Consider the following 16300-nt stretch of genomic DNA (forward strand, 5'->3'; position numbering starts at 1 on the left):
AATCTTGTTTATCCCTAGGCACGGTTGTACCTGCCAAAAAAACTGCTAATTCTTTTTCCTCTTGCTAGAGAGACTGAGCCAGGACTCAGGGGGGCTATTCTCACCTCTCAGACAGCCCTTTCTGGCTCTTCCCTGACTTTGTGCAGAAGAGCTGAGTTCAGCCAAGCCAAAACCCTGAGGTTGAGCCTAAAAGCCCAAGCAGGCCCACAGCCCATGCTCTCAAGCATCTCTGCCAGGTGCTGCTGCCAGGGAGACAGGCACGAGCAAGATCCTACCAGCAGGCAGGTCCCGCCTGCTGGAGACTCTAACAGGAGACTCTAGCCCTACGCTTTGGAAACCAGCAACCCGCCTCTCCACCTCCAACCACCTTTGAAAGAAGAGGGAGCCACCAGCAGCCCCTCACTTACAAGGTTCCTCTGCTTTACATCCTTGATCTTTTCCCACTCACTTCCCAGCCCATGAGCATATTAACCAGGTCTTCTATTTTCTGTATTCCGATGCTTTGACATCTGGGATGACTGCCCCTCCCAAGATTAGCCAGTTCCTAGAGATAGTAAACCACTCACCCACAAGTGCACCTTACTACTGCAAACCCACCAACCTAATTTAATTAACCCATCTGATTTGAGAGTGCCCGCACCCTCAACCCTCTCCTTTATCAGGCCCACACTCCAGGCCACTAGCCACTTGCCCTCATCATGCCAGGGCCAGGTACCAGCCAACTGGAGACGCCCCTGTGCTGCAGAGCCCACTGAAATTATACAAACTAGCCAACCCTAAACCTGTTTATCTTGCCTCACCCATTCCTTCCCACGAAACCACAATAAAGGCTCTTGACCACAACTTCCCCCTCTCCCTCTGCCTCCTGACAAAGCCCAGTGCTTGCCAGCGTAGCCCCCATGGGTGGCATGGCCCTCCTCTTAGGATCTGTGAATATAACAAACTACCTTTTTAATGGCAGTCATCTCCTGATCTGTTGGCCTTGCCATACCTAAATAATAATGACTCAGACTTCAGCTCCCATTCGCTTCTGAAACTGTCCCCCCAGGTGACCTCCTTGTTGCTAAATCTAAGGGATACATTTTAGTCTTTACTTGACACCAGTGACCACTGTGCTGAAAGTTACTCGTGTCCATGTGGCTCTCTCCTGGTTCTCCTACTCTCTGGCACTCCTGCTCACACTCCTCTGCCGCTGCTCCTCCCTTAAACATCAGTGCTCCTTCAGGTCCTGTGCTGGGTTCTACTTTCTTAGGCCCACAATGCTCCTGAGTGCTCATGACCACATATTCCCAACACCTACCAGATATCTACCCTCCACTCAGGCCTTGCTCCTTAGCCCTGAACTGGACCTCTCCACGTGCACGTCCCCCAGAACTTCAAGCTCAGCGTGGCCAACACTGAACTCATGATCTTTTGCCCCAAAGCTGCCTCATCTCTTCTCATCCTTCAGAGCAGACACACCAGAAACCTGGGTGTTCTTGAAACACCTCACTAAACACATCCAGGAAGTGCCTATACATTGCGACTTCTCTGATGTGGGTCTCTTTCATCTGTGTCATCTCCTCCGTCTCTACTGCTCCTGCCCCATTTCAGGCCCTCATCCCCCTCAGCTGAACTACCTATGCTCCCAGGTGCTCTGCACCCACTCTTGTGCATCCTTCCAATCTCACACTGTCACCCAAGTGTCCACTCATCTCTCCAAAATGCAAGTCTCGTCACACTTCTCCCCTGCTGTAGAGCCTTCCATGGCTCCCCACTGCTTACTAGATGAAGTCTAAAATCCTCAGCCTTGGGGATGGCTCAGTGGCATAGTGGTTAACTTTGCACACTCCTCTTTGGCGGCCCAGGGTTTGCGGGTTCAGATCCTGGGCATGGACCTAACACACTGCTCGTCAAGCCACGCTGTGGCGGCGTCCCACATACAAAATAGAGGAAGATTGGTGCAGATGTCAGCTCAGGAACAATCTTCCTCAAGCAAAAAGAGGAGGATTGGCAACAGATGTCAGCTCAGGCACAAGCTTTCTCACGCAAAAAAGAGGAAGACTGGCAAAAGATGTTAGCTCAGGGACAATCTTCCTCATAAACAAACAAACAAACAAACAAACAAATAAATAAATAAAAACAAAAATCTTTAGGCCGATAAATCCAGTCTTTTATGATCTGGCTCCTTCTCCCTCCCCAATCGCTTCTCAGGCACCGCCCCTCCTCCCACTCCATGCTCAAACCACACGGAACTTCAGAACATGCAATTCCCCAGACACACTTCACGCCTCCATGCCTCTGCTTCTGAGACTCCCTCTGTTGGGAATGCCTTTCTTCTTCTTTCCAGAAAAACAACCACTGCTTTCTCCCAAACCGTACTTGGGATTCCTTCCATTTTTGCCTCATAGGTGGCACCTACAATACTTAATTGCTCTTATTTCTTTTTATGTTCATTCAAAAATATTTATTGAGGGGTCCAGCCCAGTGGCGTAGCAGTTAAGTTCACATGCTCCACTTCGGCAGCCTGGGGTTCACAGGTTCCGATCCCAGGCATGGACCTACGCACAGTCCATCAAGCCATGCTGTGGCGGCATCCCACATACAAAATAGAGGAAGATGGGCACAGATGTTAGCTCAGGGACAATCTTCCTCAGCAAATATATATATATTGAGAATCTACTTTGTGCCAGGACCCAGAGGCTCTAGAGATACAGTGGTAAACAAGATAGACATGGACCCTGACCTCAAGGAAGTGTCTATCACACCACACTGCCCCTCCAGTAGCTGCCTTCTACCTCCCTACTCTGCTCTGAACATACTACAAGAGTAAAGAACCTCCTGCACAGGAGAGCATCCATGTGGTCTTCTGTTCATCCTCCACACTGCCCCCAGAGTAATCTTTCTAAGGAACGCATCTATCTGGCCATTTAACACCCTTCCTGTAAACCTTTGATGACTCCCTATTACCCAAGTCCAAACAGACAAGGGCTTCCTCAACTGGCTCTTCCCCATTTCTCCAGTGTCCCCTCTCAAGATTCACTGCCTCAGGCAGCCCCAAACCACCTGTATTTTTCCATATCCACTTTGATTTGCTTTGGTCTCTATGCTTTTGTTCGTGCTGTCTCCTCTGTCTGAAATGCCCTTCCTTCTCTTCACTTGCTTTATTCGTTTTCTATTGCTGTGTAACAAACACTCAGACTAGTAACTAATGGCAACAATTCTGTGAGTCAGCAATTTGGTCAGGGATAAGGTGGGACGGCTCATCTGTGCTCCATGCAGAGTTGGCTGGGCTCACTCATGTGTTTGTGGCCAGTTGACAGGTGGACTGGGGGCTGGATGGCCCTACAGGGGTTCACTCAGTGTCTGGCAATCGGGTAGGGCTGTCAGCTGGAGCATTTTAGTTCAGATCTCTCTATGTGGCTAGCTTGGGCTTCCTCACATGACGGCTGGGTTCTAAGAAGGAAGCCCTAATGGGCGAGCACTTATGAAGTCTCTGCCTGCATTGCATTTGCTGAAGTCCCATTGGCCAAATCATGTCATATAGCTGAACCCAGAATCAACGTGGAAGAGGTGTGACTCACTGAGGGGCCATTAACTTGGCAATCTACCACAGTCTGCCTTCTCCCCCTAATGATGCACAGACTTCCCACATATGAAATATACCTACTCTTCCCAAAACACCCAAAGCAGTATCCAGTCATGACACCAGGCTCAAAGTCCACGATCTCATAACGTGCAGGAGGTCTGGATGTGGCTGAGTCTCCTGGGGCACAATCCTCAAGTGGGACTCCTCTTGATCCAGAGACCTGTGAACTAACAAAACATCTGCCCCCATGTGCCCAGCATACGATGGTGAAGCAGGCACAGGAGAACCTCAATAGATGCTCCCACTGAAAAGAGGAGAAATAGGAGGCACGCTGCAATCGCCGATTCAAAGCAGTTCTGAAATCCACCTGGGGAACTGTTATCAGGACCCCTACTCTGGAGGCAGAGAATGTCACTTGAACAGAGCCCAGTTCTCCTTGCCTTCTAGTTACACCATCCGTGCTCTTGGTTCTGACCTCTGAGAGGATTTCCTTTTCTATAAGAAAAGGCCTGTGTGAATATCGACCAAGCTTACTGCCCATAGAAAGCTGGGGGCCCAGAGGCTTCTTTTCATTTTTAACTGTTTCAGTTCCTTTTAGCCCAAACTGATAGAGTTTTTGCCAATACAATATTCTTTAAAATTTTATAGATTTTTTGTAAGTATTGTTGGGTTCACTTCATGCACCAAAAGCCACGCACACAATTAATTTCAAGAAAACTCTACTTCAGCCGTGGGACAACATCCTTAATATTCTTAGAAACCCTCTTGTTTAACTGAGAAGGTCTACTAGGCACCACCTTAAATAGTCCTGGGGTCTTAACAAAGGTTCTACAATCCTACCCTTGATTTAAACTTTACCCTTAGGCTTACTTCTTACTTTGAGAACCTGTTGCCTGCTGGAGAGACTGGAAATGAGAACTAGTGGTCTTTTCCAACCCAGCAAACTGGACGGATCCTTATTTAGCTCATCTCTCTCTTATAACACCTTATCATACCAGCTAGAAGCACCCAAATGACATTTTCAACATTCCATCTCCAGATGTCTTTAGCCAAATCCACAAATTCATTAGGCACATTTCCTATTTTCTAAGTTACCACAAGCGACATTTTTGCCAATTATTTCATCACTGTATAACATGAGTCACCCTCGGTCCACCCTCCAAGCAGCTTCCTTCCAACTTTTCCAGCCTCTCCTAGCAGTTGGTTCATCCAGCATGCACAACAGTCTCCTTGCTGCTTTTCATTCAAGCCTTCACCCACCACCCAGTTCCAAAGCCAATACCACATGCTTAGGTTTTTAGGGCAGCATCACACTTCTAGGTACCAATTTCTGAATCAGGTATCTATTGTTACATAACAAATCACCTAAAACAACAGCTTAAAACAACCACCATTTTATTAAATTCATGGATTCTGTGGATCAGGAATTTAGACTTGTCTCTGTCCCACAATATCTGGGGCCTCAGCTTGAAAACTTGAACAGCTAGAGGGACAACTCAAACAGCCTGGGGCTGAGATTATCAGGAAGCTTCTTTATTGACATGTCTGTTGCCTGGGCTGAAATGACTCTGAAGGTTAAGTTCATGTGGAACTGTCTACCACAGTGCCTACACAATGCCCCTCCATGTAGCTAGGGCTTCCATCCAGCACGGCGGGCTCAGGGTAGTCCATCTTACATGGCGGCTCTAAGAGTGAGTGTTCCAGCCAACAAAGTAAAAGCTATATAGCCTCTTAAGACCTAAATTTGTCTTTTAGCATCACTTCTGCCATAGTCTATTGGTTGAAGCAGTCACAAGCCCATTGAGCCCAAGAGGAGACATACACTTCACTTCTTGATGAAGGAACATCAAACAATTTGTATCCAGGTTTTAATACCACCTTAGTAGGCTTATCTGGGATGGTTTATTTCTGTTCTATGTGGTGGCAGCTGGGATTACATATGCTTTTGTGATCATTTGGCAGGTCGACTGAGGGCTGATTAATCCCAAATGGCGGTTGATGTAAACTGAGGCACCTCAGTTCTCTACATGGCTAGCTCAAACTTCCTCACGTGGTCAGTGAATTCCAAGAAGGCAAGTCCCAACACACAAACACTTATCAAGCTTCTGCTTGCACCATATTTGCTGATGGTCCATTGGCCAACGGAAGCACATGGCCAAGCCCAGAATCAACGTGGAAGGGAATCACACAGGGCATGGTACCAGGATGCATGATTCACTGGAGGCTGTGAATGTAACAACCTACCACACCTGGGCAACTCCCATTCATCTTTAAAGACTCAGTTCATGCCTCACCTCCTCCAAGAAGGCCTCTCTGACAGACTGAGTCATCAGTTGCCCCTCCCTTGGGCTCCTGCAATACCCTCTATACATTTCTACCTCTGCACTTACCCTATTGTTTTCTAATTATCTATATACCATTTCTGTCTCCCCCACTGGACAAGCCTTTGAAGGCAGAGGTGGTGCTCTATTGGTCTTTGTGTTCCCAGGGTCTAGTCCTGTGCCAGAACATTGTGCCTAAAACAATAGTGTCTTAATTATTTGATTAATTAAATATCCAGGGCTAAAGTTTTTAAAAGAAATGTTGAAAATTATATCTCCATTGGTGCTTTGTCCTCTTGCCTTTGGCCTGGATTCTAAGAGATAATCTTTATTTTTTGTCATACTCTCCAACCAAACACGCAGTTCTTCAGGGAGTGACCTCACTCAGGGAGTTGACCTCAACTAGAGATTAGGAGAAGCAGCAGAGTGTAGAGCAGTGGTTCCCAGATTTTTTAATTTCATAGACAAGTCACATTTCCAAAGAAGTCTGAGAGTCAACAGAAAGTTACCAATTTTCTTTCTTCGCCTAGTGAGGACATTAAAAACACACATACCTTCTACCACCACCACTTCAAAAAAACAGAAAGGCATAACCTTAGAATGAAAGCATAGGCCTTCCCAAGGATGGGCAGGTGTGTGGAATAAGGCCTCAATCAGCCGCAAATTGGGACTCAATAGTATGTGCTGTCTTGAATCTGATAAAATTGGAAGTCTCAAGTGACCTAACCACAAGTTCTACTGATAAAGTCCCCTAGCCAATCAACCCTCCTATCACAGGGACCAGGCACAGTTCCTGCTTATCCCTGAGTAAGAGGCTTCAATTCCCTGCCAGCCCACAGAACTATTCAAACAAGCCCATCACATGCTCCTGAGGGAAACAGGGGTATCCCACCCTTTTGATACTACCAAGCCAGCCTCCCACAGCTCCTGGTTGTTCACTCTGTTCTCGAGGGCAACTCCTATGTTGGCAGTGCCTGGTGTGTAGAGTCCTCCACTGGGCTGTGAGTATGGGCGACTAATAAACTGCTGTCGATCTCCTCTGTCCAGTGTCAGATGTCATGTGTTCAGGCATCTCCAAAACCCTAGGGCAGGAATCTGTCCCTCATCAACAGAGTGAAGAGGAGGTGGTCAGAACAAGGTGGCAACCTGACAGCTATGTTCAAAGTATCCCACCTTGTCCTTGTTTTTCTTATTTCACCAGGGACCAAGGAAATCAGTCTAGCAGGAGTCTGGACCCACCCTGGGAGCATTGGAGAGCACTGTAGATGGAGTCAGGAGATCTGGGGTCCAGCTAGTCCTGGCTGTGCTCCAAAGTACTTGTCTGACCTTTGACAAATCGTTACCCTTTTGGGCCCTCAGTTTCCAGCTATAAAATGATAGGATGGCTTCTGCCACCTCTGTGATTCTTTAAAGACAATTTGATGAAATCAGTGAATAAGAAGAGTGGCTGATAGCCCCTCGGTCATCCTAAAGGAATGTGCATTTTTAGAGGAGTTTTCATCCCATATGTCTCTAGCTGGGGCAACTGAAGATGAGGGGAGAGGAGAGACCTAAGGGTCAACAGGGCAGCCACAGCCTGTCAGGAAATCTTGCCTTAGATTCCTCTCAACTCTTCCTTCTTTCAGCACTCCGATCCTGTCCCATTAGCAAACGGGAGTTTTAAAATCTCCTCCCCTTCACCACCCTGTGTTCTATCCCAGCCCCAGATTGTCTCATTTGAGCTTTTAACACCATCCAGCTGGAGACCTTGCTTTAGTAGACACACAACTGCCACACCCTCTGGAGTTCATACTCCCCTCCCCTTCCTGAAGTAAAGTGCTTGGGGACCCAGAAAGTAGGCCAGGTTCCCATAACTTATCAAAATAGCACAGCTAGGCTTTCCACCCAGCCACACTCAGGGACCCGGCTGTAGAGCTTCTGCAGCATCTACAGCATCCAGGGTCTTGTCCAGCCAGAGCCCAGATATCTTCTGTAGTTAGTGTGCCTCAGAGTAGCCCCACGTCCTGCCAAAAAAAGGAACCATCTGTGTGTGGGGGGTGTGTGTGTGTGTGTGGTGTGTGTGTGTGTGTGTTAGAGATAGAGAGAGGGAGAGAGGAGAAGGTTAAGCCCCAAGCTAAAGCAACTGTGTTCATACAGAAAAGATCCCTGGACTAAGCCTCAGAGAGTTGTTAAGCAGGAACACACTGCATGGAGTTACAGGGAGGAGATCAGTGTGTCTGGAATCCAGCAGGAAGATGAACGGGAAAGATGAGGTGATAGTGGAGGTCGGAAGCCAATGGCCAGGACATCTAGGACCTTAAGAATTACCCTACAGACAACGAGAAGCCAGGTTCCCCGATCTATGAAAACCAGTGTTCTGCTGCCCCCAGACCCTGGGGAGCTTGTGAAAAATGCAGACTCAGGCAGCTCTGCTATTAGACAAGAGAGATTCCAGGTGGGGAGGGGCAGCTTCATTTTTTATAAAGTACCCAGAAGCTTCTGTGGTTTGCCAGAATGAATGGCCCCTGGGTTCAACCATCCACAAGGCTCATTCCAGTTAGAAAGTTGCATCAGTCTAACAGCTGGGAGGCCACCAAACCTCCAAGAGAAGGAGGGGGAAGTGAATCTCCCACTTGCTAGCCCAGGGATGGCTTCCAACAGTGCTATTACAGTAATGGAAACTGCAGCAAAGATGCCAGGGCTGACTTCTATGAAGAAATAGGAGAATGGGCAGGCAGACCGTGGGGAGGCAGGGCCGGCCCATAGGATGTCCCAACCAGAATTCACAAAGAGGCCATGAGGATGCAAATCAATCAAATAAATCTTTGTTCAAAAAAATTCCCCTCACCTGTGGGTGGGAGAGACAAATCATCAGACTTGCCTGTAAACAAGGACCCAAGGGCTTCTGGTGACGTCAAATTGATGGGGCGAGGACAGGTGCCCCAGGGGATTAAAAGCTTGGTCTCCACTATTCGCTATTTGTTCCTAGTAGGTCCCATCTCCTCCCCCTTCCCACAGTTCAGCAATTTCCCCTCCCACTGGGCTGGGATGAGCAGTGGGGGGGCTCAGCACTGAGGATGTGGGGTTCCACAGCCCAGGTCGACTGGCCAGCTCTCCCACTTGCTAGCCATGCAATGGGATGGGGAGTGGGATGCGATGAACCCAGGAGATTGTGGCAGGGTCAACATGGCGGTGGATGTAACCTGCCGTCCCTCCTTAGCAGACAGTACTCAGGGACTTGGGGGGGTGGGGGGAGTATGTGAAATCTAGAAGCACCTTCTAGCTGTCTGCCCTGAGAGGTGCCAGCCCAGGACCTGAGGGAGACTGAGTGCCCAAAGCAAAAAGCCCCTGAAGGGCTGGGCGTTCTAAAACGCATGAGGGCGTGGGGCAGGGCTGGGGACCGGGAAGGAAGGAAGGACCGAGTGCAGAGCCTGCCTAACTCCCGCAGGGCTGCTCCAAAAGGAAGATGTGCCCCACCATCTTCCTTTGGAGAGAGCCTGGAATGTTCCAACTCCGAAACCCCTCAGTGGAGGCTCCGGAGGAGGTGGGCTCCAGCTGGAAAGGAAACAAGGAGTCATGGGCACTGCCCAAAGGGGCTGGTCGCGGCCTCCACCCTCCACTCCTTACTCCTTGGTTTCCCGCAGACTTCTGAAGCCTAGATCAGAAGAAAGGGTTAAAGCCTTGAAAGGAGAACAATCATCGTGGGGCTCGGGGAGGCGGCTAGTGTTCCCTGCACTGCCCCAGTCTGATCCCCGGGTCCTGAACCTTCCTGTCCCTGGACAGGCCTGCCAGCCACAGGGTGAGGTCCCCCTTCTGCGGCAGACGGCCATTCTCCCACCCCAATACCGGACCGCCTCCTCCCTCTGCCATCCTTTCTCGCTCCCCCTCAGCCTCTGATTGGCCGAGCCCCCGGGTCCTCCCCGCTCCTGCTCTCCCACCCCTGGTGAAAACTGCGGGCGCCGGGCAGGGTGCAGCAACTGGAGGCAGCGGCGCATCCGGAGGAGACTGCAGCAGCGGAGGACCGGAGCCCAGGTGGGAGCTGGAGCCAGGGCAGGACCCGGGCGCAGGGATAGTTCCCAGGCGCCCACGCAAGCCCTCCCAGCCCGAGGCTTCGGGAAACGGTCCGAGGGCGCCCTGGGAAGGAGCCGCGCGGTGCTTGGGGAGGGCCTGCTTCCCAGGCAAGGGTGCGCGCGGGACTAGCCCCACCCCACAACAACTGCTGCAGGCCAGGGGCCGCGCCGCACCCGGCCTTTCGGCTCCCGGGCTTTTGCCCGCTGGGAGAACAGTTGTCTGGGGCTGAGGCGCTGGAGAAGAACGGGAAGAAGGGCGCCAAGGACAGCCAGACGTCCCCAAACCCAACTCGCAAAGGCGGCGGGGGATGAAATTGCGGGGGAGATAACCGAGGAAGGCAAGCTGGAGGGAAATCTCTGCCCCCCGAGGCGGGCAAGGTGCAGGGAATCAGAGGAAAGGGAAACCGCAGTGCCGCAGGCGGGGGCTGGGAGGATGGCGGGCAGACGGGGGAGGGGAGAACTGGAAAAGGATGAGAATGGGGGAAGGGGGACCTCAATTGGGAAAGGAGAGGATTGGAATATGGAAACGGAATAAGGGTGGGGCTAGTCGAACGGCGGCTGGGAAGGGAGGGAGCGCAGAGCTTCCCTGGGTTCTGGGCTGCGGGACACACGGCAGAGGAAATGAAAACAGACTCTGCGCCTCCTACCGCTCTCTCCCGCTCCTCCCTTTGGCTCTACATCCCCCTCCAGCCCCAGCTCCATTTCTTCCCCTCCCTGTTCTAGCCGCCGCTTCCCCATTTGCCTCCTCGTTCCCAAGTTCACCTCTCCTCGGTAACTCAAGTGTTAGCGAATCAAAGCCAGATGCCCCCCTCCTCTCTTCGCCAACAGCACTCCGGGTCCCTCTCGGCAGGGATCCAAGAGGGTATTGATTGTAGCCTCGCCCCGCCGCAGGGCTGAGCGCCGGGGACCCTAGACTCGGCGAGCTGCGCGCCCTGCGCACCCGGGCGCACGCACCAGGGCTGGGCCCCGCGCGCAATCGCAGGCTCACGCTCCTGCTGTGGCCTCACCCCTGGCGAGCACCGCTGCGGACAGGCTAGGCTACCTGCTCTGCGTCGCCTCGCCAGGATGTTGGTCCAGCTTTGGCTGCAAAAAAAACACAAGGCAGAGAGCGTAGGCAGGGATGTTACTGAAGCCAGACTGGAAAACTGCGAGCCCAAGAATCCTGCCCGGAGAGCTGGACGTTCGGAAACATCTTGGTTCCTATGCAATCAGAGAACATATGCAATCGGAGAGCACTGTCACTTTCCCTCACACATCGGAGAACACCCTTAGTGTGTGCCAAGTATAGTCCTATCTGGAAGCACCTTAGCCACACACATTCCTGACATCATCGCTAACCACACAGTCATCTAAGGGGAGGGAAATTAATGTCTGTGGATCACTTACTATGGAGCATAGTGCCAGATGTTTGTCATTTTTCTTAATCCCCATCACAACCCTGTGAGTATTTAAAGCTCAGATTCATTCATTCCTTCAACATCTTTTGAGCATCTGTTAAATGCCAGGAACTGTCTGAGCATTCCAGGTTTTCTTCTGAACAAGAAATAGGAGGTCCCTGAATGGGGAGTTTTTGTTTAATCGGTAAAGAGTTTTAGTTTTGCAAGATAAAAAGAGTTCTGGAGATTGGTTGCACAACAATGTGAAGGAACTTAACACTACTGGACTGGACACTTAAAAATGGTTAAGATGGGAGCCAGCCCCGTAGTAGTTAAGTTGGGTGCACTCGGCTTAGGCGGCCCGGGTTCGCCGGTTCAGATCACAGGCGCGGACCTACCACTCGACAGCCATGCTGAGGCTGCCAGCCACACACTAAATAGAGGAAGACTGGCACAGATGTTAGCTCAGGGCTAATCTTCCTCAAGCAAAAAAAGACGAAGGTTGGCAACAGATGTTAGCCCGGGGTGACATTTTTTTTTCTCACCAAAAAAAAAAACCCATTAAGATGGTAAGTTTTGTGTTATGTATATTTTACCACAGTTAAAAAATAGGTGGGGCCGGCCCGGTGGCGCAGGCGGTTAAGTGCGCGCGCTCCGCTGCGGCGGCCCGGGGTTCGCTGGTTCGGATCCCGGGCGCGCACCGACGCGCTGCTTGGTAAGCCATGCTGTGGCGGCGTCCCATATAAAGTGGAGGAAGATAGGCACAGATGTTAGCCCAGGGCCGTCTTCCTCAGCAAAAAAAGAGGAGGATTGGCGGATGTTAGCTCAGGGCTGATCTCCTCACAAAAAAAAAAAAAAAAAAAAAAATAGGAAGTCCCTGCCTTCCTGAAGGGAAGAGGAAACGGTAAAGTTAAAGTCACTTACTCAAAGTTACCGAGCTAGGAAGTGTTCAGCAGGACACACACCATTATAGAGTATGACCTCCCTCCCCTCTTGCTTTCCCCAAAGGGGAAAGAACCAAGTGGCAGTGTCACATTCATTGAGAAGTAGGGATGGGAGAGGGCTGTAGAGAGGGGCTCGGATGCTCGCCATGGCCATTATGGCACGTCTCCCAGGCGCCCCCAGCCCTAGCAGTAAGGGTGGGCATGCCTGCCCCATCTCGTCTGATTTCCCATCCTGTTCCCACCCTCAGATCCAGGACTGAGCTCTCGGCACCATGAACCCCACCACTGGCATCGCTCTCCTGCTAACAGGTACTGGGCAAGGGGCAGGACTGGGATTCCAGGCACCCTGGCTTCCTTTCCTTGAGGGAAGCTAGCTTCTTCCTCAAGACCTCAGGAGGTGGAGGTGGCTAAGGGAGAGAGGGCTCTTTTTCATCTCTAAGTCAGCTGAGCAAACTAGTTGATCTTCTGACTGCCTGAGGTGGTTTTTGGAAACACAGTTCACTGAGCCTGCCCCATATTGAGTTGGAATCTCTGAATGGGAACCAGGAACCTGCATCAGCTCTCCAGGATCCACCCCTAGAACACACTGATAGGACCCAGGACTAGAGTAGATGAGGCGGGGAGGCAGGGGTCTGCAGCGAGGAAGTGGGACTGACCCTCGGGACCTCTGGGGTGGGGAGAGGTGCTCAGAGAGCAGACCCTTGTGCCCTCCCTGGCCAGGCCCTTCTCTACTTTAATGTGGGTGGGAGGCCCCCTGCTCTGCAGGCCCCCCCCAACTTGGAGGGGGCACTGCTGGTTCCAGTCTTGCAGGTGGCCTGTGGGCAGAAGGTGACCAGCCTGACGGCCTGCCTGGTGGACCAGAGCCTTCGTCTGGACTGCCGCCATGAGAATACCACCGCCTTGCCCATCCAGTACGAGTTCAGCCTGACCCGTGAGACAAAGAAGCACGTGCTCTTTGGCACTGTGGGGGTGCCGGAGCACACATACCGCTCCCGAACCAGCTTCACCAGCAAGTACAACATCAAGGTCCTCTACTTATCCAGCTTCACCACCAAGGATGAGGGGCTCTACACATGCGAACTCCGCCTCTCTGGCCAGCCTCCAGTCGTCTCCAACAAGACTGTCTCTGTACTCAGAGGTAAGGCAAGCCTGCAACAAGGCGAAGTGAGCTGGGCGAGGCAGGCTGGGGGGGCATGGGCTGGCTAGGACAGCAGGCAGTCCCCTGGGCTGGGTCAGAGAGGGCGGTGGCGCCATAACCTCTCTCCCCTTCTCCCAGCTGCTGCCTGGTGCCCTGAGGAATGACTGCCTTCAGTGTGAACGGGTAGAAGGGCTGAGGGGACAGTCGGACAGGCAGAGGGGTGTAGCAGACACTTCCACCATGACTGGGGGCAAATCGCTTGGCCTCTCCAATCCTCCCTCTCCACCCGCTGGAAAACAAGGATGGCACTAGCTATGTCACCCAGTTTTCTTGTGATGACGCTCAGTAAAGATTTGATATGGTGTTTGTTCAGGGGCTCAGGAACCTGCAGAGGGGAGGTGGCTGGTTCTGTTAGGACCAGGTTGGCCCTGGTTCCAGCTAAGACATCATGGTGCCAGCCTCCCCGAGGGAGTGCGCCCCTGCACTGGGCCTGTGCCTGCCTGAGTCCTGTCCCTCTCCCGTCCTGCCCCACCCCTCCACCCCATTCTCTCTCCACAGACAAACTGGTCAAGTGTGAGGGCATAAGCCTGCTGGCCCAGAACACCTCGCGGCTGCTGCTGCTCCTGCTCTCCCTGCCCCTCCTGCAGGCCATGGATTTCATCTCCCTGTGACTGGTGGGCCCGCAGAGGACACAGGAAGCCACAAGGCCCAGTCCAGTGATCCTACTTCTCTGTGTCAGCTGACCCCTCCCACCATCCCTCACACACCTCGGGGAGAAATGAGGACCCCACCCCTCATAAGGAATCCCAGTGCTGCATGCCACTACCTACCCACCGCGACCCCACCCCACCGCCACCCCACACCCTCTCCGCACGCCACTGGCTGTCTTTTTGTACTTTTTGTTCCAGAGCTGCTTCTGTCTGTTTTATTTAGGGTTTACCCTTCCTTTTCTTTGGGAGTTTGTGAAAAGGGAAGCCAGGGTTGGGGACCTGATGGAGAGAGAGGGTGTGGGAGGGTAGTGGGATGGAAGGGTACCAGTGCCTGAGGGCTGTCCTTGCCCATGGGACCAGAGGCCTGGGAGACACCTGGATGAGGAGAGGGACGGGGTGTGTTTGGGCCTAGCACATCCCTCAGCAGACAAGGGTGGTGCCTGAAGACCCCAGATGTGAGGGCACCACCAAGCACTTGTGGCCCATCAGGGGAGGAGAACCGAGCGTCTCCAGGAGCATTCTCTGCCACAGCAAGAAAGCTGGCCTCTCACCACCGCAGAAGTCCCCTAGGGGCCTTGGGCCCAGAGCACAGTTCAGTGAAAATGCAGATTTTGCCCAGGGATCAGTGCTAATGGAAGGTTGGGGATGCAGGTAGAAGGGAGGGTCCATCACCCCTCCCTACATGAGGAAGCTAAAAATAGGAGCCTACTGTCCCCCACTGCCTCAACCAGCAGTTGAGAGGGTAGCAGAGGAGGACAAGCCCCCTCCCAGGCTGTCCCAAGCTCCTAAGAGCTTCTGGAACTCTGACCTGGAGGCAGTAAGGCGGGCCAGATGGAGCCCCAGAGCCGGGCCAGTGTGGCCCCAGTGTTTCTTCAGGAGTCTCTTCCTCGCTTCCCGTCAGTGCCAGCCTCTGCTGGCTGGTGCCTGAGCCTTCAGACAGCCCCCTGCGCCACAGGCCTGCCTTCTCAGGGACCTCTGGGGGCCTGAGGCAGGCCATGGAGTGAGACCCACGAGTGGGACACACCTCAAGAGATGGCTTTTCCCAACACCTACCTCCCCTTCTGGCGGCTCTGCCCTGTCCTGTGACCATGTGTAGTGCCACCACAGCTTACGGCATCTCATTGAGGAAAAAGAAAACTGCACAATAAAACCAAGCCTCTGGAATCTGTCCTCCTGTCTGTCCCTGCTTTGCTGCTCCGTCTGTCCCAGGCCTGCCTCCCCTCCCTTAGCTGGGCATCCAGGAGGTCCAAGCTGCCACCTCTCCGTCTCCCTTCATCAGCTCTTCCTCCCTGCCCGCCGGGGGAGACCACTGTGTGCTGGGCTGCTCAGAACCACTCTGACATGACACGTTTGCCCAAACAAATGAATGTTCCATCTCTGCTGACTCACCTGGCGGGAACAACAGATTCACCTGCCAAAGTGTAGGCCAAGCCACATGGCCCTGGGTCCAGAATATGCTAACAAGCACTAAGGTGTGGAGTCTGCTTTTTCTTCTCAGATCTGGTTGTTCTGGGAAATGCCCCCTCAGGTTACATCTGCTAGGGAAAGGGCAAGTACTAGGGCCTGGAGGGGAAGCATAGGAGGAGGATGGTGGGAGCTGCCCACAGCATCAAGGTGGGGGTGGGGAGAGAACACAGGCCCATCCCTGGCTCCCTCCCCTAAAAGTCGTCGAGCAGAATGTGTGCAGCATCAGGGGTCACCCTGGCATTGGGGCTGGAACAGGATCACAGGGTGGTTTGGAGTTCTAGTTGCTGGCAGACTGAGGTGGCCCCCAGGCAGTCTCCCTTGCTTTGCCAGGGAATTTGGGGAGGAGGGTGGCCACTACCCAGAGGCTGACTCATTTGGTATTTAGTGCTGGGTAGAATGATTCTGAGTATTTGCTTAAAGTTCCAGGATTTAAATTCATACCATTGGCTCCCATTCTTCCTGATGCCTCCCATCGATGCCTGTGCCTTGACAGTGGCCCCTGTAGTGACCATGCCCAAAGAGGGCAAGAGAAGCCCTCAAGGAGAAGAGGGAGCTGCCTGTGTCCCCATGTGGGCTGACAGTCACTCAGCATGGTGCAGCCAGCCTGGGGTCTCCAGAAGCAGGGACACCCAGGGACACAGGCCCCTCTTGTTCTGCCCTGATGGGAACCTCAAGCACCAGCATGCCAGGAAAATGAAAAGAGCCTTTGTTGGGGAAGGGAGCTCAA

At 52.5% G+C, this 16300-nt stretch overlaps 2 protein-coding genes across 2 annotated transcripts; both read left to right on the top strand.

Annotated features, from left to right (window-relative positions):
- The first annotated feature begins 9179 nt into the window (after positions 1 to 9179).
- Positions 9180 to 10250, top strand: LOC131408194 (serine/threonine-protein kinase LATS2-like). The gene is made up of 4 exons (XM_058544735.1): positions 9180 to 9412; positions 9513 to 9667; positions 9759 to 9900; positions 10094 to 10250. Exons 1-4 carry the CDS (start codon positions 9243 to 9245, stop codon positions 10248 to 10250), a joined length of 624 nt encoding a protein of 207 aa, XP_058400718.1. The 5' UTR covers positions 9180 to 9242.
- On the top strand, positions 9841 to 15275 carry THY1 (Thy-1 cell surface antigen). The gene is made up of 4 exons (XM_058545008.1): positions 9841 to 9900; positions 12507 to 12567; positions 13061 to 13396; positions 13955 to 15275. The coding sequence occupies exons 2-4, from the start codon at positions 12531 to 12533 to the stop codon at positions 14065 to 14067; spliced, it is 486 nt and encodes a 161-aa protein (XP_058400991.1). The 5' UTR covers positions 9841 to 9900; positions 12507 to 12530; the 3' UTR covers positions 14068 to 15275.
- The last annotated feature ends 1025 nt before the right edge of the window (positions 15276 to 16300 follow it).

The sequence above is a fragment of the Diceros bicornis genome, chromosome 7 (assembly GCF_020826845.1).
Source record: "Diceros bicornis minor isolate mBicDic1 chromosome 7, mDicBic1.mat.cur, whole genome shotgun sequence".
In the NCBI taxonomy this organism is placed as follows: domain Eukaryota; kingdom Metazoa; phylum Chordata; class Mammalia; order Perissodactyla; family Rhinocerotidae; genus Diceros; species Diceros bicornis.